The sequence below is a fragment of the Elephantulus edwardii genome, unplaced genomic scaffold (assembly GCF_000299155.1).
Source record: "Elephantulus edwardii isolate Elephantulus edwardi_28Jun2011 unplaced genomic scaffold, EleEdw1.0 scaffold00049, whole genome shotgun sequence".
NCBI classification, from domain to species: domain Eukaryota; kingdom Metazoa; phylum Chordata; class Mammalia; order Macroscelidea; family Macroscelididae; genus Elephantulus; species Elephantulus edwardii.
This window is the reverse complement of record NW_006399799.1, coordinates 3,634,322-3,661,632: the sequence shown is the minus strand read 5'-3', so window position 1 is coordinate 3,661,632 and position 27,311 is coordinate 3,634,322. Positions and strand designations below refer to the sequence as shown.

At 45.2% G+C, this 27,311-nt stretch overlaps 2 protein-coding genes across 2 annotated transcripts; both read right to left on the bottom strand.

Annotated features, from left to right (window-relative positions):
* Positions 1-10,142: 10,142 nt before the first annotated feature.
* LOC102845009 (gap junction beta-4 protein-like) lies at positions 10,143-10,943 on the bottom strand. Its single transcript, XM_006886576.1, has one exon. It carries the CDS (start codon positions 10,941-10,943, stop codon positions 10,143-10,145), a length of 801 nt encoding a protein of 266 aa, XP_006886638.1.
* Positions 10,944-14,078: 3,135 nt separating this feature from the next.
* On the bottom strand, positions 14,079-14,900 carry GJB5 (gap junction protein, beta 5, 31.1kDa). The gene has a single exon (XM_006886424.1). It carries the CDS (start codon positions 14,898-14,900, stop codon positions 14,079-14,081), a length of 822 nt encoding a protein of 273 aa, XP_006886486.1.
* Between the last annotated feature and the right edge of the window lie 12,411 nt (positions 14,901-27,311).

Sequence of the window (27,311 nt, the reverse complement as noted above, 5' to 3'; positions counted from 1 at the left end):
TGGTTGCACCATTTTACACTCCCACCAATAGTGAATAAGGGTTCCAGTTTCTCCACAACCTTGCCAACGTTTGTTTGCTGCTTTATTAAATTTTGCCATTCTTACTGGGGTGAGATGATATCTCTTAGTTGTTTTTAAGCCTCTTTTTTAGAGTCAACACCACTTTTGGAGGCCATTTGTATTTAAAAGTTGGTTAGACCTTTGGGCCTAGTGTAATTATAATTTAGAGGAACATTCTTCTCAGTGGTGCAACACTGGTCTGCCAGTTTGCTGTACTGAGGTAACCTGGAGTGGCTATGATGCTGAACTCTGTGCTATTCGAGTGTTGAATGCTGTAATGGTTACCCATGGTGGACTGTGTTTGATGTAGCTCCCAGAGTAAGAAACGCTTAGAAGTGGGAGTGGCATCCACTTTCTAAATAACATGCCTCTGGATACTCTATGAACTTTGAGAAACAACAATAGTTACAGAAAAACTTCAGGTCTTTTGTTCATAGAGTCACCATGAGTCATCCTCAACTCTATAGCATTCAAGAACAACAACATTCTTCCACTGAGTTATCTATTTCTGATATTTTATTGTCAGTCTACTAGGTTTCTAGCTGCTCTTTTCCCCTGATTTGTTTTTGTCTATTTTGTCATTTTGTTCATGTATTATTTTCCAGGTTTTTGTCTGCCTTTTTCTTTAATATTTTGTGTTTTTAGGTGTCATCAAGTCAAGTATGACTCAAGCGATCCCATGAATAACAGATCTAAACCTTGTCCTATCCTGTACCATCCTCACAATCTCTGACACACTCAAGTCCATTGCATCAGTCATTGTGTCAATCCACCTGGTTAAGGATCTTCCTTTTCTTTGCTGTTCTTCTGCCTTTCCAAGAATGATGTCTCTCCCCAAGGAGTAACCTCTCCTAGCATCATGCCCAAGGCATATGAGACAAAGATTCATTATCTTTGCCTCTAAGTAACACTCTGGTTGTACCTTCTCTAAGCATATCTGTATGTTCTTTTGGAAGTCCATGGGATAATCATCACTCTTCTCCAACACCACATCTCAAAGGCATCAATTCTTCTATCATCCTTAGTCCTGTCCAGCTCTCAGATTAGCAAGTGACTGGAAATCCATGGCCTGAATAAGATGCACCTTAGTCCTCAAACTGACATAATAGCTCCTCAATAATTTGAAGAGGTCTTTGACTATAGACTTTCCCAGTGCAATACATCTCCTTATGAAAATATCACAAGAGGCTACTGTGTGAACAGAGCATGGTTTAAAATTAGAAAAGGTATGTGTCAAGGTTGTTGATATCTTTTCTCTGTATCTACTTAATCTGTATTCTGAGCAAATTATTTGAGAAGCTGGACTCTATGAAGAAGCATGTGGCATCAGGATTGCAGAAAGAGTCATCAATAACCTGCATAAAGAGTGTGCTGATGGTACAACCTTGCTTGCTTAAAGTGAGGACTTGAAGTACTTGCTACAGGAGGTTAAACATTGCAGCTTTCAATGTGGATTGTATCTCCGTGTCAAGAAAACAAAAATCCTCACCACTGGACTTATAGGCAACATCATGCTAGATGGAGAAAAAAAAATAAATGAGACTGTCCATGACTTAATGTTTTAGGAATCCTATATATAATGGCCTTTCGGCTTGATGTGAAGTTTGACTTGCTATTAGAGTTACAAAGGAAATTGTCACTTTGTTTTTTGGGGAGAACATGTCCTGGAGAAAGTGGAACCAGAGTGCTCTTTGGAGGCAAAAATGATAAAGCTTTGCCTCACATGCTTTGGGCTATTCCTTGGAGAGGAACATGATGCTCAGAAAGGCAGAAGGTTAGTAGAGGAGAGGAAAACCCTCAACCAGGTGGACTGACACAGTGATTGCTGCAATGGGCTCTAGTGTGTCAGAAAGTGTGAGGATGGCGCAGCATAGGACAGGGTTCAGGTCTGTTGTTCATAGAGTCACTATGGGTTGCACTCACCTCAGTGGCACCTAATAACAACAACAACAACAACAACAACAACAACAATAAATATTTGCAGTTCCTCATGGGGGCACTTTGGTGGTCTTGGGGATAAGAAATTGATGTCAACCTGAATGAAGGTGGTTAATATTCACTATCTGCAGCCTCTGAAAACCCACTGGAGGGTCAGTTATGAACTGGTTCATCTGTGTGTGTGTGTGTGTGTGAGAGAGAGAGAGAGAGAATGAATATGAATATTTAGATCTATTACCATTTCTTGCTCAGGAACGTTTTCTGCCTCTTTATTTTGTTCACTTATTTGAGTCACCTTATCCTGTTTCTTCAAATGATTTTGTTTTGTTTTATTTTCCACTGTCTTTGAGGCATTGAGGTGTTTGTTTATGTATGTTTCTTGTATATATATTTTATGTATTCAAACTTTTGTTTCTTCTTTTCTTAGAATGTCTTTCTTTTTATTATTTTAATTGTTGTTTTGCAAAGTTTGGTCTTTGTATGACTTTAGTGGTATTTTTTGGTGCAGTTTCATGTCAATAGTGGGCATGGGTGTATTGTTTGTGGTTAGGCTAGTATGTCTTCCCTTAGAAGAGTAAGAGAATGTGAGAGATCAGATTATTTTCCTGATATTAGGTAATAAGTGTTGCATGTTCAGGGTCCCTCCAGAGCCTTTGTGGAATTATGGGATCATTCTGGGTTGGTGTTTCTAGTTAGCACCGTTCAGCTGGGGGCCAGGGAAGGTATTTCCATATTTGCTGTTAGGAAAAGGATAGGGTAGGTCTGTTGTATGTGCATTAACTGGCTCTCAGTAGTGGGAATAGAAATGGATTTCAGTGTGATAGTGGATAGCTTACAGGAAATGTTTGGGTATGGAATGTGTGAAGGTATAGCCAGGTAGACATTGGGCAAGGGCAGTAGGTTCTCTTGCTTGCTGTTCAGTTAAGGTGCTGATGTTACCTTTGAGGCTATGATTAGTGGTGTCGCTGATGAGGTGATATGAAGTGATGTGTCTTTCCAACTAGTTATCACGTTGTGATGCAGCAACCATTCTTGTTGGTTGTCGAGTTAGTCACTGTTTGTGAGAGCACCACTGGTTGCCAGGCAGTTACTGGGAGGGTGCAGAGGTGGTTCGGGAGTGAGCAAATGCTCCTGTTGCAGGTTTGATGGCACAATCTACACACAATGTATTACAGGGGGAAGAAAGATGGGAGCAGAGCAGAGGAAAAGGAAGATTGTGGGCCACTACTAGTCACAGAGAAGGTGTGCGGTAGCAAGAGTGGAGGGGTAGTCATGTGTTCCCCTTCTTTCTGGTATATGCAGTGATCAAGGCCTGGCCTTGACCAAATGTGGGAGGATGAAGGTACTATACAGAGCCTGGATGAATAGGAGATTTCTACTACTCCAGTGATCCTATCTTCACCACCTCTACCCACTCAAGTGACCAGGGACCTCTTCTGGCAAGTAGTTTTGTGCCTATTTTCTGGTTCCCTTCCTGCTGTGTGGTCAACTGGATCCCTAAAGCTCTTTCCAGCCTCTCTGTCTTTTTCTTGTTCTGTGTATATTGCTTTGCTCCAGGTTTTTTTACCCAGTGTCTCTGTCTCCTGTTGGAGACTCTGTGAAGTCATTATCTTGGATTCCTCCCCAGACAATGCTGCTCACTTTCTCAACAAAGCCATGCTGTGCCAGGCCAGTTGCAGGACCCCCCCAAGTTTGTACACTTAATTGTTTGCCATTTTCATTCAGTTTCTCATGCCTTTTGGTGTTTGATCTGATTCTTCATTCTCTGTTTGTGCTTCTTGATTCTGTTTCACTTGGTTTCTTTTCTATAGCAGAACAGCATGAAGTGTGCAGCTAGGCTGTGATCTTGGACCATCTCCTCCTCTCCAGTGATTTTCATAGCCCTTCAAATGAGGTCCTGAGCTTTGATAGTGTAGTCCATAGGGATTGGCACCGATAACCCAAAGGTGGCACCTCTCTGGTGATTTGAATCCACTAGCAACTCCCAGAGAGAAAGATGGGCCATTGCTTCATGTGTCATTTGTTGTGTCGTCAAGTTGACTTCAACTAATAGCGACTCCATGAACAGCAGGTAGATCTGATCATTGTCCTATCCTGTATCATCCTCACTATCTCAGACACACTTGAGCCCATTGTTACCACCACTGTGTCAAATCAATTTTGTTGTGGGTCTTCCTCTCCTGTGTTTACCCTCTATCTTTCCAAGCATGTTGTCCTTTTCTAAGGACTGGCCTTTCCAAACAACAGGCCTGAAGAATGTGAGATGGACTTTAACCATCCTTGCCTTCAAACAGCACCCTGGTTTCACATTCTCCAAGACAGATCTGCTTGTTCTCTTGGTGATAAATGTGATATTCAATACTCTTCTCCAACACCATGATTAAAAGTCTTCAATTCTTCTTCTGTCATCCTTAGTAATTGCCCAACTTTCAGATGAAAGCAATTAAGAAGACTATGGGTTGGATCAGGCACAACTTAGTTGTCAAACTGATATAATTGCTATTCAGTATTCCGGAGAAGTCCTTGACAGTTGACTTTTGGTGCCATCGTGTTGATTATGAATCCAGGTAAGATGGAATTGTTGATAACTTAATTCATTTTTCCATTTGTCATGTCTGCAAAAACCTGCTGAGGCAGTTTTAAGCAGTTCTAAGCAGTTCTAAGTTGGTTCCAACTCAAATGGAAAAAAAAATTAAGAGGTTACTTGGTTTGTTTGTTTTCAGTAAAGTCAAGTCCAAAATTATTTGTAAGAATTTACAGAGAAAGAGCTGCATGATCCAGTTATTGTCTATTTTAGCCTAATCTCCCAACTCTAATCCTCTTAACTGGCTCAAATCATTCCAGGTGACTTTTAGTTCTTCAAGTTGGCCTCAGTCTTGATTTTGCTTCTATGCCTTTGCATGCAGACTCTTTTGCCTGGAGTCTTCTTTCTATCTCTCCTCTCTTTTGGGGGGGGGTGAATCTTATTTCTCTAGAAAAAGATACTGCATGGAGAATTAGGCTTAATTAGAGTTAAGGTCTTATCAGAAGACATTGATAGTTCATTGCAAGAGACGCTGGTTGAATTCCTGGCCAATGGACTCATTTGAAGCCACCAGCTGTCTATCAGTGGAAGCTGATGTGTTGCTATGGTTTCATCAGAGTTTTTAGGCTAAGATATACTAAGAAGAAAGGTCTGGCAATCTATTTCTAAAAATCAGATATTAAAAACCCTACAGATTATAATGGTCTGGTCTGTAAAAGGTAACATTTTCTTCTAATGTGTAGGCAGTTGCCAAGGGTTAGCAAAGGACCTGATAACAGCTAACAATAGCAACAACATTAGGGTCTTGACAAGTGCTCATTGTAGAATTATGGAAAGGAAATAGGAATACCTATAAATTAGTGTATCGCAGTAACTAAGGAATTGGGGCAGTATGTCAGAAACAGTGAGACTGGCTCAAGATAGAGCAGAGTTCAGAGCTATTGTAAATAAAGTTGCTATGAGTTGCAAGTGACTCAATGGCACTTTATATAATAACATTGCCATAATAACAATGACAATGGAGTGAGAACTGGACAAGGGAGGGAGGGAGATGAGGAAAATGGTGATTGCCAGTGAAGAGAAGGGATGATTAGTTTCAGTTTAAGAAGTCTCAGAGAACCTGTTCCTGAATGTCTAGATTTCAGACCTACCTACTGCCTCTTCCAGAACCCTCTAATTCCCCATTTTGCTGCTAGTTTATTGACTAGCCATGTTACTGAAATGTAAGCTTCATGAGGGTAGAGACTGTGTCAAATTCTTCCAGGGTTGTTGTTGTATGCTACTGGGTTGGACTGACCCATAGCTGACCCCCCGGTGGCAGTAAACTGCACAGAAGTAGATTGCCTATCCTTCTTTCATGAAGCAGATGGTAGATTTGAACTGTATGCCTTTGGGATTGCAGTGCAGCCTTTTACCATTAGGCCCTCAAAGGATATCCCAGTTTCTAGTTGAGTCTTTACATATGAGAGGAAGAATAAATATTTGTTGACGACTTGAAATCTAGAAGTGGAGCTATTCTTGGTGATGATAATGCCTGGGGTGTGGGACCTGCAAGTGGGACCAAGATGGAGAGGAGGAGGTGGTCATGGGATGAAAAGAACAGAGTGATAGCTACTTAGGTCACAGGAAACTATCAAGAGGAGACCCTGAGTCACATGCTCAAGTATTTAATAAATGAGGAGCACATAGCATTAATGGTGGCCAGAGAAGATGGTTGAAGAGAATAGTGGTATGGCTTGAAGTGAATCAGGAATATTTCTAAGAAGGGAGGTGGGTAGAAAAGTCAGAGAGTGATAATAGCAGCAGTGTTGGAAAGGTGAGAGTGTGGGCAGGAACTGAGATAATGAAGGGTTTACTAGAACATTAGTCCGGTCATGTACAGAATCAGATGATGCTTAGCCTCCACCTTCCTCAGTGACTCAAATCTTGAGACCTCCAAGAGAGAGCATATGTGAAGAGGTCAGTGGTGAGAATGGCTGGGTCTTAAAATATGCTCACTATAATGTAGAACCAGTGGGGATCTAGAATCTAAAAAAAAAAAAAAAGTTGAGCAGGGGGGTCTCCTGGAGTGGAATTAGAAACCAGTTGATCTTAACATTGTGAGACATCTGGAGCAAGCTGGTTGAGAGAGCCACTCTTGTCTCAGACTGGGCAGTCAGTGCTCTGGTCTGGGTTGGGGGTGAGTCACCCTAGTTTTTATAGGATTAATTGATGCCATTGCTACTGTGCCCATTTTGCCTGTACAGGCTCATTGTTTTCATTCTCCGACTACTGGAAATATGTCTGCTCATGTCTTATAATTGCCCCAGAAGAATTAACCTCAACTGAGTGGGAGCCACCTACCCCTTCCTGCCACTCCCCTGATCTCAGGGTGGCCTGAAACCAACCACTGGCTGAGACGGAAGTTCAAAAGCTGAGTTCTCTTGCCTCCAAAGGGGAGACAACTCTATGGTGGAGTTTAGGAACTAAGGCTCCCTAATCCCACAGAGATCAGGTCAACATAAAATTTGACTTGAGTCCAGGTCTTTGTTAGCTAGTGCTGCTTTAACAGAAATGCCACAAGTGGGTGGTTTTAACAAATGAAAATTTATTTGATCACAGTTTAGGAGACTAGAAGTACAAATTCAGGTTGCTGGCACTAGGGGAAGACTCTCTCTCTCTGTTGGCTCTGAAGAAAGGTCTTTGCTCTTCTGAGATTCTGCTCCTGGACAGTCTTCACATGGCTTGGCATATGTCTTCCCCTGTCTCTGCTTCTACTCCTTTCTCTTCCGTGTTTAATCTCTTTTACATCTCAAAAGAGATTGATTTAAAATATACCCTGTACTAGTCCTGTTTATAAATATAACAAAGACAATCCATTCCAAAATAGTATATAACCATAGTTCTAAAACCCTCTAACACTGCCATGTGGTCAGTTCTGACTCATAGTACGCATGTAGGACAGAATAGAATATCCGTTAGGGTTTCCAAGGGAACTCTGGTGGGGTAGTCCATAAGGAGTTGAGCTGCTAACCCAAAGGCTATGCCTTTCTGGTGGTTCGAACCCACCAGTGACTAGAAAAAGATGGGCAATATCCTCCTGGGCTATTTACTGACTTGGAAACCCAATGGTGTGGCAGGTATGAATATGAGTCAGTTCTCACTAAACGGCAATGAGAGAGAGAGAGAGAGAAAGAGAGAGAGAATGACAAGAGACAGCTAGCCAAGGGTTTCCAAGGCTGTAAATCTTTACCTTTACCAAAGCAGACAGTCTAATCTTCCTCTCAGGCAGTAGGTGGAAAAGTTCAAGCTGCCAACTTCTGGTTAGCAAACTGAATGCCTTAATCACAGTGGCACCAGAACCCCTTATCCTGGGAATTATGATGCCTATTTTTGAGGTGCTCATTCAACCCAGGATAAGGATGGGCAGTCTCCTTCTATGTAATTAACTGCCTCTGAAAATCGCTAGAGCTTCAGCTTTGAGTTGGTTTCAACTCAGTGGCACCCAACAACAGCAACAATATTGAACCCATTCTACACTGCTCCCCAGCTTGCTTACCTTTTTCTTTCCTTGTAAATTCCAGGCTCCATTCCTAGGAAACCTGACCTCAAACAAGGGATACTTGTCCTATCACTAGGGGTGGGGATGGGGCAGTACATTAACCAAAGGGTATACAACCCCAGGCCAACTCAAGAGACCAAAGTTGAGTCTCTGTGTAGACTTGGAAGGTCACAGTCCCGCACCGATAAATGCCCATTGGGTTGGAGTTAGATAAAAGCAAAGATAACTGAACAAACAAAAACCTTTGCTATATTCCCAAGCCTAGGTTTGGTGGAAGAAGGGAAAAAAACAAAAAACAGGACACAAGTCTTTCCCTGAGGAACTTCTGGTCCATTTACTCATGTGTTACTGCATTTGTTGAAGGCTTTTGGAACCTGCATGACTCAATGAATGGTCTCTGCCCTGTAAGGGTCATAGGCCCATGAGCTGACAATCAAGGAAACTGACCATTCTGATCTAGAGAATGGCACAGACATATCTGAGGTGGCTTATGATAGGTGATTGAGCCTGTTCCTGAGGATTGAGGGAGGTGCACAGAGGAGGAGTGTACAAGGGCAGGGAAATGCCACAACATGATGTGTTGGGGACCTTGAATTCTATGAGGCTACTGATAGGTTAAAGGGAAGACAGGAAGCTGGAGGTGAGGTTGAGGATATCCGAGGAGGTGAGCTGAGGACCATTAAGGGGAGATTTTTAAGTAAGAAGAATGGCATGGCCCAATTATAGAACGATCATTCTGTGTCCTGCAATGCAGGGCAGATGAGAGAGCACCAATGAGGGGCCACAAGGCTGTGAGGTGAGGATGAAGGGCTGGTTGAAGAGTGGGAATCAGTGCATTTGGTTGTGTTGGGATGTGAGACGTGAGGGCTGAAAGAAGAGGGAATGGGGATGATATTTGAGCTCCAAGTTTGGGCAGCTGGGTGGATGAAGGTGCTCTTCATAGTGGGAGATTATCTGTGAGGAGGATGGGTTGAGGGGAAGATAGTGTTGTTGAGTGTAAGGTGCCTGCGGGCCTTCTGTGAGTTGTCTTACAGGGTTAGGGTTCTGGGACGTGGAGGCAGGTCTCACCTGGAGGATTGTTTTGGAAGTTTCCAAGGTCTGAGTAGAAGATGAGGCTTCTTTGGGAATGTCTATCTGGTGAATAAAATGGGAAATTCCACAGTCTTTTTGGTCCATAGAAACCCTTTAGGCTGACTCGTATTGTTCCCTTGGCCTGTGGGAATGTGCCTTACACATATCCTGGCAGGCCTTCAATGAGTCTCAACAGCCCCATACTTTTCCCTCCCACCTTCAGAGAGGACTTTCCTTCCTGGGATCAGTATTCTCAAAATAAGGTTTTGAGACAGATTCTTTAAACAAAAGATCCTCATTGCTGTGGAGTAGGAACTAACTTAGAGCTGACCTTCCAGGGGGATTTCAGAGGCTGTAAATTATACCAGAAGAGACTGCATATGTTTCCCCCTCGGAGCAACTGGTGGATTTGAACCACATGCCAACAACTAGGCCCAAGGCTCCCAGGGGTAGCAGAGGCTTTCTAGCTGACTCAGATTCATCTGAGGACATTCACTGAGAACCAAACCATGCTAGGTCCAGGGGCTTCTCGGGTCTCCCCTTGTCTTGGCTGTCCATAGATCCCAGAGCCCCTGGGGTCACTCTTTGTTTTGGACATTCCCTACCACATCATGGGACATACTGTGTAATGGATAAGCCAGATAGAAAGTTTTGGGGCCCAGTTTCCCACTGAGTGATCTTGCCTTTCATTGTCAATCTCTTGTTTCCCTACCTACCACTTCTAGTTTACATCATTCTGTGAAATTAATATGTTTTAAGGGTTTTGACATACTCTATCACCATACATGAATTTCCCATCAGCCAGCCAGCCAGCTGCATCCCACCAACCCCTCCCATGAAGCCTCAGGACCCAGGGGCCCACCTTCACAAGGCTGTGGGTCCTGAGTGACCTTCCTGAGCCCCATAGTCACTTCTCGTCTGCCCTGTTACAAAAGACAGGGCACTTCCCTTGCCTATTTTCCTGTGTGGTCAGGGGGGCCTGGTCATCATGTATGCTGGCCTTGAGAGTTATGCATACCCACCTGCATCTACTGGGGCCAACCCAGCCTTAATTAGAACAGAGGTCCCATCCTGGGGGTGTCCTCCTTGGGAGAGTGCATATGGTGGGCATGTGTCAGATAGATGACCCCGGCTTCTAGGCTTCCGGCGCCTGGGACGCGTAATCTCCATACACCTCTTGCCCACCAGGTAGGCAACTTCACTGAGGTTAAGCAGGATGCAGACGACAGCTGTGGCCACCATAAAGTAGGTGAAGACCTTCTTCTCTGTGGGTCGGGAGATGAAACAATCGACAGTGTGGGGGCATGGATCCACAGAGCAAGTCACCACTCTGGGCATATCATAATCCTTGTAAAGGCGATGGAAGATATAGAGAAAGATGGCATCGACAGAGGCCTTGAAGATAAGACTCAGCAAATATGTCCACCAGAGGCCTCCTCGCTTCTTGCCTGCATTGTCATACAGGGAGGGGGCGTTCGGTCCGTGCTTCAGGCGGTGGCGCCGCTCTCGCTCCTGCCTGTAGGCCACGTGCATGACCACCAGCAGTGAGGGGCAGGTGACCAGGATGAGCTGCAGGGCCCACAGGCGCACATGGGACACGGGGAAGAACTCATCATAGCAGACATTGGGGCAGCCTGGCTGCTTGGTGTTGCAGACAAAGTCCTTCTGCTCATCGTCCCACACATCTTCAGCGGCCACCACGTACACCAGCACTCGGAAGATGAACACCACTGACAGCCAGATACGACCCAATGCTGTGGAGTACTTGTTCACGCCACTCAGAAGGCCTTGCAGAAATGCCCAATTCATGCTGATGGTGTGTCTGGGTCCTAAGTGGACGGGTCTGTGTATCTGCTCCACTCACTCAGAACCAGGGCATCCAGGGCCAGGAGGACCTATAAGTAGGCACCTCTTATTTATGGTACAGTCGACAAGGCCTTCTTACAGGCACCATGCCCATGTGTCCTCATTCATGGTGACTTGTCAAGAAAGGGGTTGCCATGATTCTCATTTCATGTGAGAGTAAATCAAAGCACAGGGAGAGAAAAGCAGCTGCCCTAAAGGCCCCCGGCTGGACGTGGCAGAGCTGGTCTTGAATGTTGCCTTTCCAGTTTCAACATGGCCTTCTCCTTTATTCTAGAAATAGATAAATGTGTGTGACTGATAATCATAGTGCACAGACATACAACTTTACCCTTAATTTCAGCCCTATTGGCCAGACAATTTTAAGAGAGATAGTGAGACAGTGACAATTGGATGATCTGCCCTCCAATCAGCTGCCAATGATGAGCGGAGGCAGAAGGGGAGGGATTGGAATGTTTATCAATCGTCAGATTCACCTAACTTTTCTTGAGCATCAAGGGAGCAAGGCCCGATCTGGGTGCATTCATGTCAGCCCATTTGGCTGGACATGAACAGCCTCCATCCTCCATTCCTTCCTCTCTGGACTGAAGATGTTCCCAACCCCATGCTTCCCTCTTACACCAGGCAGGAGGCTCTTACAATCCTGGTACTTACCCACCCTCTTGACCAGGCTTTCCCTTTCTTGTTACAATGCTGGGACTCAGGGATGACTGGGCTGACCACAGCGAATGCCTCTGAAATACCAACTATTCCAGCTTTTGAGAGGAACTAGAAGAGAGTTCTGACACAGACCCTCCTCACCATTTCCTTTCTCTTCTGGGGAAACCCCTACCTCCTCTGTTTGCTCGGTGGTAGCTTGCTGGCTGCTGCTTCAATTATTTCTGTGTAGTTCTCTCATGGGTGTTCCACCTCCACACGGAACCTGGAGTTTAACCAGGTTCCATCTCACATGCTACCCTGCTCCACCCTAGTTCAGCCCTGGGCTTCTTGAGCAAGTTGTGATGTTGTCCTCTGAGATACTGTCTCTGTTCCAACTCCAGGCACCCTTCTTTTTATTCTATTGTAGAACGTGTCCCTGTACTCTCAAATGGTTTGCTACCTGTCTTCAGAATCTATATTGAATTCATCTTTGCTTCCCAAGGATCTAGCCCTAAATGTGCATTAAAGAAATCAGATTTTTTTTTCCTTCCTCCTTCTTCTTTGTATGGTCCTCTGTCCTCCCTTTAGTCCATTGAAACTTTTTTTCTCTCCCCCTTTAAGGACTTTCCTGGAGATTTCCCAGGCACTCTGACCTGGGACCTGCTCCTTATAGTCAACCTGTAGCCCAAGGCCCCCAAGGCTCTCTCTGGCTGACCCCTTGCTTCCCAGCCCAGCCTTTCTCATTTTCTTAGTGCTTACCGCTGGGTTCGAAGCTGCTCTCCTGTCCTGGGCTTGTTCATCTGCCTTAGGGCTTCCTGGAGGGAGCTTTTGTTCCTCACTCTTCTGCTGGGTGGAGCTTTCTGAGCCAATGAGCCAAGAGAGAGTGAGCGGGTGGGCAGGCAGGTGGACTTCCCCGGGCACATATTCAGAACAAACACCCGAGGCTCTTCTATGCTGCCCACACCTCTCAGCCTGGTTGAGCATGACTGGGCCTGCTTCCCTAGGCAGTCAGGTGTCAGGTGAGATCTAGATGAGGGGACGGGAGTCTGGTGTCCTCACATCCAGCCCCAAGACAGCACCAAGGGGATCACCTGCCTTCTTCCTAATTGCTTTATTTTTATTTCTCTCAGTCCCAGGCCTCTCTCTTTGACATCTTTTCTCTGGAAACCTACTTCTGTCATTCATGGAGAAGGACAACTTCCGGTTAGCTCAGGAAGCCATCCCACATTGGGGTGTGGGGGGGATTTCTGGAGACTGCTGCTTTCGGGCTGTTTAGGGGATGGGGCAGCACACTAACTTTTCCATCCGAGGTTTCTGCTGCCCTAGTGGAGGCAAGGAATGCAGGCCAGCAACAAGAAATGCCCCAGTTGGCACAGGGCCAAACACAGCCTCAGGTCCTCCTGTCTCTCGGCTCTTGACCCTCTGGAGGTCTGAACGTGTTCCTGCAGGGGTAACAGAGAAGCTGTGGGCTTGTCTCACCCTCCGGACAGTGAAGGTTAATGTGCAGTCAGGGTGGGGTCCCTCTGCCTCATTTCCCACAGACATTTATTAAATGCTTCCTAATACCAATGATTAACATTTATGTGGCCCTTTTCCAGCTGGCTAAACCCTTCCGCAGCCATGAGCTCATTCTGGCCTCACAAACACGCCATGGAGGAAGTATATTAACACCCCCTCCCCCCCAAGTTCCCCTAGCCACACACTTACACTCTTTAAGAAGAAGCTGAAAGTAACACTCTCCCAGTGTCCCAGTTGAAGGAACTTGGATGGGGATCAGGTGTCTGACTCAGAGACCCTGTCCTTTCCCCTGCAGCCCACAGCCGGCCACAGACTAAGCTCCATTGTCCTCTGAGGCAACCCATGAGCCTAAAGCTGCATGTGGGGAGAAAGCCTCGACTCAAGCATGGGCAGGCCGTCCCTGGGAGTGCTGATCGATGCCTGTCTGGGTCAAGTACAGCCCTTTGTAGGGCCAGAGGGATTGATGCAGTGACTTCATAAAGGTCATGTATGTCAGAGGAACAAAAGGCATCATGAATGAGTGAATGAATTGACTTTTATTAAGCCTTGACCATGGGCCACACACAGAGAAGGCACTTGCATGTAATGGCATTTATTTTTTAATAAATGTCTCTCACGGCAGCCCTGTGAGGTGGGCACCAGTGTTTCCATTTTGCAGGAAATGAAACAGATTGAGGTACAGAGAAGAAGAGTAATTAGTCCAAGGGCACACAGTTGGGGCAAGTGGAGGGGTGGAAGAACAAGGATTTGATCCCAGGATTCTGGACTTCTTCCTTTTGCTTATATCCAACTTTAAGCTCAGCTTCTCCCACCATTCAGGCTGCACCCCATAAGCACTGTCACTGAGGAGAGCCCCATCACTGCAGGTAAGGATGTTGCTGGCGTATCCCAGCCTCAGCTCATCAGTACCATCCAGACAGCCCCTCACAGAATGGTTTTCTTCACATGCTCTCGAGGCTGGTCTGGTAAGAGAGGAGGGTGGGTGTCTGAGCCCAGAAAGATGAGGTCACCCCCAAGGAGGTCTTCCTGCTTGCTGGAGGAGGTGACACACTCCAGGTGATGCCCGATGCTTGAGGACCGGGATTTCCTGGCTGCCAGACACTCTCTGCACCTCTTGCCCACCAAGTAGGCCAGTTCCACAAGATTGAGCAGAATGCAGATGGCAGCTGTGACCACCATGAAGAGTGTGAAGATGTTCTTCTCCGAGGGCTTGGAGATGTAGCAGTCTACGATATTGGGACATGGATCCACGTGGCACTTGACCACATTAGGGAGGGTATATTTAGGGTAGAAGGAATGGAACACGTAGAGGAAAGCAGCATCCACACCAGCCTTGAACACCAGGCTGCAGACATATGTCCACCAGAGACCACCCCTCTTCTTGCCAGGGTCCAGATAGAGGCGTTTGCTCCCCTTCCCTGCTGCTTCTTGGTGCTTCTTCTCCCGAGCCTCCCGGTAGGCCACATGCATCACCACCAGCAGTGAAGGGCACGTGACCAGGATGAGCTGCAGAGCCCAGAGTCGCACGTGGGACACAGGGAAGAACTCATCAAAGCAGACATTAGAGCAGCCGGGTTGCTTGGTGTCACAGTCAAAATCCTTGTGGTCATCACTCCACACACGCTCAGCAGTCACCAGGTACACCAGCACTCGGAAGATGAAGACCAAAGACAGCCAGATGCGGCCAAAGGCTGTGGAGTACTTGTTGACCCCACTCAGGAGCCCCTCGAAGATTCCCCAGTTCATGGTGGGCCCAAGTGTTAGCTGCCACTGTGGGGAAATGAAAGCAATGATTGCTTACAAGATGTCATCATATTTAACACTCATAATCACCCTAGGAGGCAATAATATGTCTACACTTTACAGATGAGGTTTTAGGTGGATTATACAAGGGAACACAACTATTAGATGCACAGCTAAGATTTAAGTACCAGTGAATGCATTCCAGACTGCAACTCTTAGTTACAAAAGTGGGTCAAGGTGGGGCTTGGGAACTAAAGTCTTCTGGGGCCCAGGTTACTGGCCTTATAGGCCTACACGATGACACCTGATGGACGAGACACTGCCCTTTTCTTCTGTTTCAGCTCTAGCCCCCTTGGCTGAGTCTTGAGATGCCCTCTTGGGCACTGCTCTCTCCGCTTTGACAGTTCCCCTCACAGGGAACCTCTTCTTTGAGTCTTTTATGTGATTTGGGGGTTGGGGCTGAACAGAAGGTTGGAAAAATGTCTCAAAAGCCAAATCTGATCTAATGACCCTGTCAACACCCCAGCAGTGGACTGCTCAGAGAATCACTGGTAGTGTGCTAGTTAAGTATTTGGATGTTAACCAAAAAGTGGGTCGTTTGAACCTGCCAACCACTTCATGGGAAAAGGAGGGGGCACAGTGCTTCCTTAAAGATTATCGCTTTGGCAATCCTCTGGGACAGCTCGGCTTTGTCCTACAAGCCATTGTGAATTCAAATCAACTTGACAGCCAAGGGCTTAATTTATTGGTCTTGTTCAGGGGTGACTCAGTGGAAACACAGCCAATGATAGCTAGGATAAAATAGGGAGCTTTGATTCTCTTGATAAAATACGTTTCCTAGAGTAGGCTGGCATCCCATTGTTTCCCAAACTGGTGTTCCATGGAACCCTGCTTAATAGGCTGGTCATACGAACAATGAAAAGACTTTGTATTTGAGAAGTGGAGGCATGCGTTGGGTTCAGAACAGTGATGTAGGTCCCTTTACTTGACCATGTTAATAAAGTCATATTGAAAATCTCTGAGAGAGAGACAGGATATGGGCACTGCTCAGGTTCCTTCGACCCCTTCCTCCTGGAAGCTAGCGTTGTTGGGGGCAGACTACTGAGGCATTTCTTCTGGAGACTTTGACATGATGGACACACAGGGATCAGATTTAAACCTCTGTTGATGGATTGTGACTATTATGCACAGGGAAGGGTATCAAGGTCCTCATTGGAGTCCCCTGCATAGTGCCTGGGTCCACTCAGGGGTCTACACTGGTCTCATCCTCATCCTACCACGTACTCTGGGCTTCCAGCATCCTGTCTGTACAGCCCCGTACACTGTGCTGTAAGAGCTGCTTGAAGACCTTCCAGGGACTGGCCTGGGTTGAGGCCACCATGCTGTTGAGTAATTGCTGAGCTACCCTGCAATTGCAAAGGCACATAGTTCAAATCCTTCAGCTGCTCCGTGGGAGAAGGATGGGCACTCTCCTCCTGTGTGCTTTACTGCCTCTGAAAACCCACTGGAGGGTCAGCTATGAGCCAGTTCTGACTTGACAGCACACACAACTACTACAGATAGGCCGGGTCACAACAGCCAGATACTTATGTGATGCCAGACACTGTTTTAAACACTTTGCATGAATCAGTAAGGTACTCCTGTATAGCAATCTCATAAAGAGGCATACTGTTTCTTATTCTGCATTTACAGATGAGAAAAATGGAGCACAGAGTGTAACTTAATTGCTTACAGTTACACACACAACCACTAAACAGCAGGGCTGAGATATTAACCCAGGCAGGCTGGCTCCAGAGCCCACACCCTGGAGCTGCCCTCTCTTGGGTCTGGGCTCCTTTCCTCAGGCTGCCTGTCATCTGTGTCCACTCCTTCCTACCCCAGCCTGTCCTAGGGGAGGGATGCTGGCAATGTCTCTGCTCTCCACCCCGTGTCTCTCCCAACAGTCTTACCACTGCCCGCCGCGTCTACACCACCTACACTTGGACGTTGGGCCCTGCTCTGAATCATCGCTTGACTGCTCAGTCCTGCCCAGGGCGGGCAGAATAACCAGCAACTTCTCAGGGAACACCCAGTGGAGTGCCAGCCCTCAGTACCCCCAGGGCTCTAGTGTCCACCCAAATGGGGCGGAAACCTGCGGGCCCAGGCAAAGCAGTTCTCCAACTCAGCCCCAGCCCCCGCTTTGTGCCCCTCTCCCACTCAGTCTCTAGCTTTCATCTTCTGTTTAAGAAGCAAGAGCAGCCCTGCTTCAGCCCGCCATCCATCTGTCATTCTGACCCATGGTGCTGGAGGTGCCGGTCTCTTCAAAACCTAGTCCCCACCAGGCACGTCTCCCTCCACGTGTGTGGAGGACAGGCCACAGCTGGATACAGAGGACCTTACCTGAGCGACTACTGCTCTGAACTCGAACTCCCTGGGTTACGACCCTGGCAGCTGCAGTGGGACTCAGCAGGCAGGCAGAATTCATGACAGACCAGGGAGGGTTTCTGGAGCAGCTCGTTCCTGGGACAGAGCCTGCCCAGCCTTCAGCAGCCTGGGTGTGCCCAGACTGGCCCAGGAGGAGGAGCTGTGGCCAGCGTTGTCATTGGCTTGGGCCTGTGCCTTTCCAGGCTGCCTCTAATGAGACCAATGGAACCTAAAGGTTTTCTCCACCCAGGGCACTGGGCCCAAAATTCTTGAAGTCTCTCACGGGAGACATAGGTCCACTCTGACCCCTGATCATCATCTCATTCCTGGCTTGTGCGGTAGGAGTTGGGATATTCTCTGTACTTTTCAACCCTCTCTGTAAACTCTCCCCTCTTCTTCGTCTCCTCACATTCCTCTGGCTTCCATGGGCTGATCTCCAGGTTTTCCTCTTTCTGTGGCCTTCCTTTTTCATGGTTTCAATTATTTTTTGCAAACTCAGTGACTCAAAACTCTGCCTCCAGCTCAAATGTTTTGGCCCCGTCAGTTCCCTCTGCCTGGATACCCGTCCCCAAACTTCCTTCCCTGCCTGCAACTAGGGCCTTCCCTGCACTGAAGTTCCATACCCCAGTGTCGGGAGCCCCACTTCCTGCATCTGAGCCCTCACACCTACATATATGAATTGACACACATCTGCTTCCCATGCTTGTATCCGGAGTCCTACCCACCTGCATCTGGAGACACTTACCCCTGCATCTGAAACCCCACATTCCTGCACCTGGAGTCCCTTCCGCATCTGGAGCTTTACAGAAATGCATCTGGAGAGCCACTCATTTGCCTCTAGAGGCCTTTACACTGATACTCTATACTCTGCATCTGGATTCCCATATTCCTGTACTTGGATCCCCTCCAGCTCCTCAAGCCGACACCTAGATCCTCACATTCTTGTATCTGGAGCCCCACTTCTGGGGCACCCTCTACATTTAGGACTTTCTCTACCTCTGGGGCAGCTTAGAGCTCATCTCTGGGCTTCCACAGCTTCAGTCTCCACACCAACATGACTTCTCGGTCTGGACTGGCATAATTCATTTCATTGTTTCTTCCACATGAGGCCTGTGTGTTGAATGAACATATACATTTACACTAGTTGGCATTTCTAGGGAATGTTGAGAGCCAGATACAAACCAAATAAGTTCCAAGCCCCAGGAACTCAGCTTGATTACCAGCTGACAAGTCTGAAAGCTTCTGCTTAGCCTCTCATGACCTTAAGATGCCACTAGACAAATAGGCTTCTGGGTTCTGAACCTCCACACATTTGCTTCTGGACCCTACTTCAATCTGCACCCCAAATAACATTGAGTACATGAGGTGCTACACAAGGAGCCACTGTCTTCGCTACACATATCCCAGCCCCTCCTAGTCTACAGACTCCAAGCCCCTCCCCACCTCTGCATCTAGGCCCTGCTTCCTGTCCCAACACTGCATACTTTGGCCTTTCCACCCAACACTTGTTTTCAATTCAAGAGTCATTTCCGAGGCTCCGACTATATGCCAGATGCTGTATCTGGTGGCAGGCTAACAAAAATAAAGGCTCAGAGAGCCTGGACAGAGTCTCCCAACCTGGGAGAAGTGTGCTGATACAAGAATGGCCTCCCAGCTGAGGGCTGAGGAGAGGGACTTGCAGTGCCTGAGTCCAGTCTAGATCAGGTGCCTTACAGTCTGAGGGGAGAGGCAGATGGGTGAACAGACAATTGCATTAAGACCCTGCACTCACACATTTGCACCTGAAGTCTCATGCCTGAAACCCCTATATCTAAAATCTCACACCCCTAATCTGGAACCCCACAACTGTCTGGAGCCCGAACCTCTAATATGAACTCTGGTACCTCTATAAGTTGTTATGTGCTGTTGAGCAACTCACAGCAACCCTACATACGACAACTCTAAAATTTTCCCTCTCCTGAGCCAGTCTCACTGACTCTGACACACTTACCCCCATAGCCCCAGTTACTGTATCAATCCATCTCATCCAGGGTCTTCATCTCCTGCACTGTCCCTCCATGTCCTCCAAGAACTGGTCCCTCTTGGCCATGTGCCCAAAATATGTGAGATGGAGCTTCAAAATCCTAGCCTCTGAGAAGAAACTTGGTTTCACCCTCTCCAAGATGGACCTTTTTGTTTTTGGTCGTTCTTGTATGTTCCACACTCTTCTCTAGCACCACAGTTCAAGGGCATCAATTCTTCTGTCATCCTTAGTCATTGTCCAGCTCTCTGTTGCATAGCATGTAATTGTGAAGACCATGGCCTGAATCAGGCACACTTTAGTCTCTAGTCTGGAGTTATTGCTCCTCTGCACTCTGAAGAGGTCCCTGACAGCACACTTCTACAATGTAATTTGATTTCTCTCGATTTCCTGACTGGTGGTGCTAAGAGTGTTGACCGTAGAGCTGAACAAGCTGAAATTGTTAACAGCCTCAATCTCTTCTCCATCTATCACGGTGCTGCTAATTGGCCCAGTGGTGAGACTCTTTGTCTTCTTGATGTTAAGCTTCAATCTATGCTTGCTGAAACTGAGGAGGACCTGAAGCATTTTCTGCAGAAGGCCAAGGACTGTAGTCTATATGTAGATCTCCCTGTGTATACAAAAGGAGCCCCACACACTTATATATGAATAAAAACTTAACTCCTTGCATCTTGAATCTGGTAATCCTATATTTAGAATTCCACACTCCCAGTCGGGATTCCCCCAGCCTTATATCTAGAACTCCACACTTAGAACTGAGTCCTACACCATTGCATCTGGAACCTCATTTCTCTCTATCTGGAACCTCATACTCCTCTGTACAGAGTCACCCATACTTGAATCTGGAGCTCAACACTCCTGGATTTGAATTTCATGTCTGTGACATTATTACTGAATGACTTAAACCTCTTTCTTCATCTGTACAATGAGAGAATAATAGGTCTCTGAGTGATGTGAGTGTTTTTTTTTTAATGCAAATGCTAGGGCCCTTGTATTTAAAAGTTGGGCCTGAGGAATTATATTTTAATACCTTTTTACTGTATTTTAGAGGAACATTCTTCTAAATTATACAACACTTTTTTCAACTTGCTGTGCTGAGGTAATCTGGGTTTGCTGTGACAGTGAACCTTGTGCTATTGGGGTCTCAAATGTCATAATGGAACAACTATGCCATAGGTGCATCAAACACTACAACGGCTACCCATCGTAGGCAGTATTTGATGGAGCTCCCAGATTGATTCAGGTTTGGAAGCAGGAGTGGCATCTTCTTTCTAAACAACATGCTTCTGGAAACTCTATGAACTTGGAGAAATGACCATAGTTATAGAAAGCCTTCAGGCCTTTTGTTTATATATATTATATATATATAGTGTGTGTGTATATATCCCTTGTATTTGAAAGTCAACTGGGCCTGAGGGTGTAGTGTTATTTTATTTTGGTGGAACATTCTTCTAAGTGGTACAGCTCTCTTCTGTCAATTTGCTGTACTGAGGTAACCTGGGTTTGCTGTGATGCTGAAACTTGTATCATTGGGTGTGTGCGTCAAATGCCATAATGGCTGCCCATGGAGTACAGTGTTTGGTGGAGCTCCCAGACTGATTCAGGTTTGGAAGCAGGAGAGGCATCCACTTCCTAAACTATGTGCCTCTGGAAATGACATGAACTTGGAGAAATGACGATCTTTATAGAAACGCTTTCGTTCATAGAGTCACTATGAGTTGTGCTTGACTCAATGGCAATAAACAACAACAATCTAAGGATTGGCACTTAAAGAAAATGATTGACACTTTGAACCTACCTAATGGAACCACAGAAGAAAGTCCTGATGATGTTTTTCAGCCAAGAAAATCCTCTGGCATCATTCCTAGTCTGTAACACGTGCTCATCATGAGTCAGAAACAACTGGAGGACCACCAGCAGCACTACCACCATGTCTACATGCAGCCTCAGAGGGGTTTTGTGAAACCACAGTGCAAATGAGGTCAGTGATTGAATACACAGGTCATGTGGCCTAAGTTTCAGTTTGTTGCTGTGAAATGCTTCCACATCTCATCTGTACAGTGGAAAAAAATTACAACACCCATCTTATTGGGTAGATGTGTTGGTAGACTGAGCTAATGAAGGTCAAATGCCTGTAGTAGTGCCTGGTAGATAGGAAGCCATTTATAGAATGATCTGTTATGAATGAAAGCCCAGGCCTGGCATGCATTGGGGATTGAAAACCCCCCACTCTCTCTCCTTTATCCCTATATCTTTTCTTTCTGAGATGTGGAGAAGGAAGAGAAGGCAGGGAGGAGACAACTGTCCTCACCAGAGAAAAATCTCATTTGGACGGATGTTGTATTTGGGTTAAAAGGCAAAAGCTCAGTCAGGCAGAGACTGCATGGGGAGGTGGGAGAAAGCAGGCGGGGTCGCCTGGGCAAGGTTTCTCATTAGAGCTCAGACATAGCCTGTTGGCCTAATTAACTTCCAAGATGCCCTTTGTCAGCAAATCACACAGGGTTTAGAATGAACAGACAGTGTGCCAGGAATCACAGACATTACACTTAACCCAAGCAAGCACAACACAATCTTACATATATACACTATCATACACAGACCACAGGTACACAGATGTATATACAGAGAGAGAGAAGGGGAGGGGAGAGGTGGAGAGGGGAGAAGAAAAAGAGACAGAGAGAGACATTGATTTGCTTATCTGTTACTATTATCATGAAGCCTAGAATACAGAGAGACGATAGTGACTGTTTCCTACTTATTGTTATTCTCCTGAAGCCTAGAATAACGCCAGGTATCTAGTTCTTATTTTAGGTTGCTGTCAAGTCTGCCCCCAACACATAGCAACTCCATTTCCAAGAGAAAAAACTGTCCACTACTAAGTTATCCCCATGATCAGCCTTGGATTGGACCACTGTGATCTATAGAGTTCTCGCTGGCTGATTTTATAAGTAGATTGTCAAATCTCGTGAGTCCATCCTGTGCTAGAAACTTCACTGAGCCTGTTCAACATCATAGCAACACACAGTCTTACCCTGATAGATAGGTGGTGGCATGAGGTGCATTGGCCAGGAATTGAATACAGTTCTTTTGCATAGAAGGTGAGACTTCTCGCACTGTATCACTGTACCATGCTTCTAGTATTTGGTTCAGTCTCAATTTATACTTCTTGTTGTGGTGGTTTTGTGCTGTTGATTTGGAACCATTGTAGCTGATTCTCCCGTGGGTTTTCGGAGGCTGCAAACTGCACAGGAGGAGATTGCCTTATAGCTAAGCCAAAAAGGTTCTTAAATTTCTATTTCTTGAACAGATGAGAGAGGAAATGCTTGAACCCTGCAAAGAGAAGCATATCTCTATCATGTCACATTATTCCCCCATGTTTATTGACAAGTACAGGCAAGAAGAGGCACATACATGATAAAATGTCAGTTTATGTGACATGCTGTTACAGACTCAAGGAGCTCTGGAGGCTTAGTTGGGAAGATGCACTGAAAGCCCAAGGGTACATGATTTGCACACACCAGCAGGTCTCTGGGAGAAACATGGGCAGTCACTTCTCATTCAGGTTACTGCTTGTGAAAATTTGCTGGAGCATCAACTATGAGTTGGTTTCGACTTGTTGATACATAACATTACAGACTTATGGCAGATAAAGGAGGGCTAAATTCAGTCAGAGGAGGACACAGGGAAGATGATTCCTGTAAGTGAGTACTGAAGGATATACAGAAATTCACCAAGAGGAGGCGAGAATAGAGGCATTTGAGGTATTGGCTACAGTGTGGAGAAGACTCCTGTGAAAAATGATTACAGCATTAGAGAACTGCTTGCATCAGCGGTGGGGATACCACCAAGCAAGGTCCCTGGAAGGGTGACGAGGGCTGGATCAGATTGTATTTGGGAATATATGCTAAGGAGTTGGATTCTTCTCATGTGCAGTGAGAGGCCGAGAAGAGTTTGAAACAAGGAAGCACCAGGGCCATCCTGATATATTTAGAAAACCTCCCCTGATCGAAGGAAGGGACTTGATGGAAGGGACTTGTAAAGGAATCACTCTGGTGGCTTTTGTCAGAGTTGTTTCATCAGAGGAGTGGGGACAAAAGCTGGAGGGCAGTTGACTGAGGAATTGTAGATTGTACTTTTTGTGTTAATTTAGCTAAGGAATGAACAAGAGGGTTGGATGTCGGAATTAGTTTGTGGTGCTTCTCGGGTGGCTCATTTTGATGATTTGACAGAAGGTGGGGCCTCTAATAGAAGAAAGAATAAAAGAGAAAAGTAAGTTGTGTGATGTGGTAGGGATAGTAATGAATAGGTTGTTCAGATGTTTGTAGAATCAGGAGGTTTATTGCTCAGGGAGCTCTGTGTGTGGCGGGAGGACAGACAAGCTGACTTTCTGCAAGCCAGTAGGTGGCAGCAGTGACTGAAGACATGCCTGAGGAGTCACCAGGTGTGGACAAGGTGGCCTTCGGAGACTACACTGAAGATTTAGGATGGCTCTGGGAATTGCTGGGATTTTAAGAAACAGAAAAAACATTTCCTGTGGAGGAGAAAGAACTCTTTATCTGACGTAGAAAGACCTGAGAAGACAGAGGGGAGGGAGGTGAAAAGGAGGAGTAATCCAAGGAACCCACTTACAGAGATGCCAGGTAAGCTTGGAAGTGGCTGGTTAAGACATTACTGATGGCTTCTGTCAGGGTAGTTCTGTGAATGGAAGGACAGAATCTAGAGGGCAGGAGGTTGAGAAAGAATAGACTTCCCCTTTTCAGTAGGCTTTCATGGGAAGGGTAGGGCAGTAGGCAGAGGAAAGCAGGGCTAAATAGGGCCAGTTCTCCATGGAAAATGGGAAATGTAGAGATCCATTTGATCTGCAGATGAATTTTTTTTTTATACCAGTGACTCAGTAACTAACACTGGTACACCAGAAATGCCACAAAAGTGTGGATTTAAAGAATAGGAGTTTATTTTATTTAAATTTAAAAAAAGAATAGAAATTTATTTTCTCACATTTCTGGAGGCTAAAAGTTCAAATATATGTCTTGACCGTACTGAACACTTTCTTGTTGGTATCGACAATAGGTGTCCCTTGATGTGCAGATGATCTTTCTGTGTAACTCAGAAGTGATTGGCTTTAGGATCCACTCTACACTGATAGGACCCAGACAGAAAGAATGGTTATAATGCATTGAATTACATCATTAAAGAAGTTTATATTCTATTGTGTGACATTTCATTCATAAGTATAAAGATTTCTGATGCCAGTAATCATCTTTGCACATGTTCCTGTTCAGGCTGACTTCCTCCTTCAGATACAGCCCTGAGAGAGTGTCCTGACTTTTCTGCCAAGTCAATCCTGCCTACCACCCTCTTGCCTTTCCTCATAATGAATGTGGTATGAGATCGTTGTTATTGCTAGGTGCTATCAAGTTAGCTGTGACTCATGGAGACCCTGTAAAGAGTAGATTTGAATCTTGCCCTATCTTGCACCATCCCTGTGATTCCTGTCACACTCAAGTTTACTATGTGAGTCATTGTGTCAAACCATTTCATTAAGGGTCTTCCTCTCTTTCCCCCGTTCTTTCTACCTTTCCCAGGATGATGTCTCTCTCTAAGGGTGGAATGGGTAGGAATTGGATATTCCTTAGGAAGCTCTAGTAGTCTAAAAGGTAGAGAATAGTGCTGCCAACTTCAAGAAGGGTGGTTCAAATTCATTGATTGCTTTGAGAGAGAAAGGCAGACAGTCTCTTCCTGTGTGATTTACTGCCTCTAAAAACCTGCTGGAGGGTAATTTATGAGTCAGTTCTGATTCAACGGTTATGAGTTGTTTCAGAGACCAGTCATCTCTTTAGTATTTAGTGCCTCGAACCTATTTTGGAGATGATTTTTAAATTCTGATGGAATAAACTCAAGGTTGTTCTTATGGGACTGTATTAATGTTCTTCAATCAGCTTCAGTTTGAACTTGCTTATGAGTAACTGATGGCCTATTCCAGAGTCAGCACCTGGTCTGGTTTTGACTGTTGATATAGAGCTTTGCCAGTGACTCCATCCACAGATGTAGTTAATCTGTTCTTTGCACAGTCTATTAGGTGAGACCAGTGTGGAAAGTCACCTTTTTTGTTTTTTTTAAAAAAAGGCATTTATCGGGAGAAATATGCAATAATGAATGAATGGAAATCCAAAATCTCTGTAAATGTTCATTAAAATTAATAAGATAAAATTTAAAAAAAGGCATTTGTGATGAATAAATAATTGAATTTACAGAATTCACTGTATGTCCAGCCTCATTTGTGTCACCAAGACTGTACTTTCCAACTACCATTCCTTCCACATCAAAGGTGTAATCCATAAAGATAGCAAAACTTTCTTACAGAGGAGGAAGACCAAAATGGGTGCCAGAAGAAACTCTGAAACCTGCACTACAGCATTGAGAAGCCAAAGCAAAGAGAAGAAACGCAGAAGCAAAAGAGATAAACAGGAGATTTCAAAGGACAGTTTGAGAAGACAAAGTATTATAAAGGAATGTGCAAAGTACTGGAGCTGGGGAATAAAAAGGCAAGAACTTGCTCACCATTTCTCACGCATAAAGAACTGAAAACCAAACTCAAGCCATGAGTTGCAATGCTGAGGGATGCTTTGGGCAAAATCTTGAATGACCCGGGAAGTAGCAAAAGAAGATATAATGAATATACAGAATCACTGTATCAAAAAGAATTGACACCAAAGGGACCCAATTGTGACTGACCCTGCATGATAATTTCTTTTGGAGACCTGTGGTCACTTATGTGGAGTGAGTGTGTGTGGGAGCACATGCCTGTCCCTGACCTCTAATAACACGCTTGTAAAAAAAAAAATGACATTGGAAGATTTCAGGAAGAATCACACGAATGAACAAGAATCAATGTTAAGGAAGGAAGAAGTTCAAGCTGCTCTGAAGGCATTGGCACAAAATAAAGCCCTAGACATTGATGGTACACTAATTGACATGTTTCAACCAGCAGATGCAGCCCTGGACATGCTCACTAATGTGGAGTTTTTTAAATTATATTTTTTCTTCACTAGTTTATGCTAGGAAATTTGGAGGACACCGACTTGGCTGTCAGACTGAAAGAGACCCATATTTTGTTCCATTCCCATAAAGAATGTGGAAATTCCCAAAACAGAATGTGGAAATTATTGAACAGTGTCATTAATATAAATGTCACATGCAAGCAAAATATTGTGAAAAGCATCCAAAAATGGCTACAACAGTACATTGATAGAGAACTGTCAGAAGTTCAAACTGCATTTAGAAGAGGCTGTGGCACTGCTGGTGTCAGATGGATTCTGGCTGAAAGCAGAGAATATAAGAAGAATGTCTATTTGTGTTTTATGACTATGCAAAGGCATTTGTCTGGGTGGATCATACAAATTATGACTAACATTGAGAAGAATGGGAATTCCAGAACACTTAATTGTGCTTGTGTGAAAGCTATACCTGGAACAAGAGGCTGTTTGTGAACAGAACAAGGGAATACTGCATGGTGTAAAATCAGGAAAGGTGTGCATCAGGGTTGTATCTTTTCTCCATACCTATTCAATCTACATGCTGAGCAAATGACTTGAGAAGCTGGATTCTATGAAGAAGAATATGAGATCAGGGTTAGAGGAAGACTCATTAACAATTGGTGTTATGGAGATGATACAACCTTGCTTGCCGAAAGTGAGGAAGATTTGAAATACTTGTAGAAGATCAAGGAATATAACCTTCAATATGGATGGATTGCATCTCAGCATCAAGAAGACAAAAGTTCTCACTATTGAAAAGATAAGCACCAAAAAAAGTCCTGGACCAGATGGATTTACAAGCGAATTTTATCAAACATTCAGAGAAGAACTGTCACCAATTCTATATAAATTATTTCAAAAAATAGAACAAGATGGAACACTCCCAGACTCATTCTATGAAGCAAACATATCCTTGATACCAAAGCCAGGAAAAGACACCACCAAAATATAAAA

What these genes read in the sequence shown, in the direction of transcription:
- LOC102845009 (XM_006886576.1), bottom strand. Translation starts at nt 10,943, where the DNA reads ATGAATTGGGCATTTCTGCAAGGCCTTCTGAGTGGCGTGAACAAGTAC.
- GJB5 (XM_006886424.1), bottom strand. Translation starts at nt 14,900, where the DNA reads ATGAACTGGGGAATCTTCGAGGGGCTCCTGAGTGGGGTCAACAAGTAC.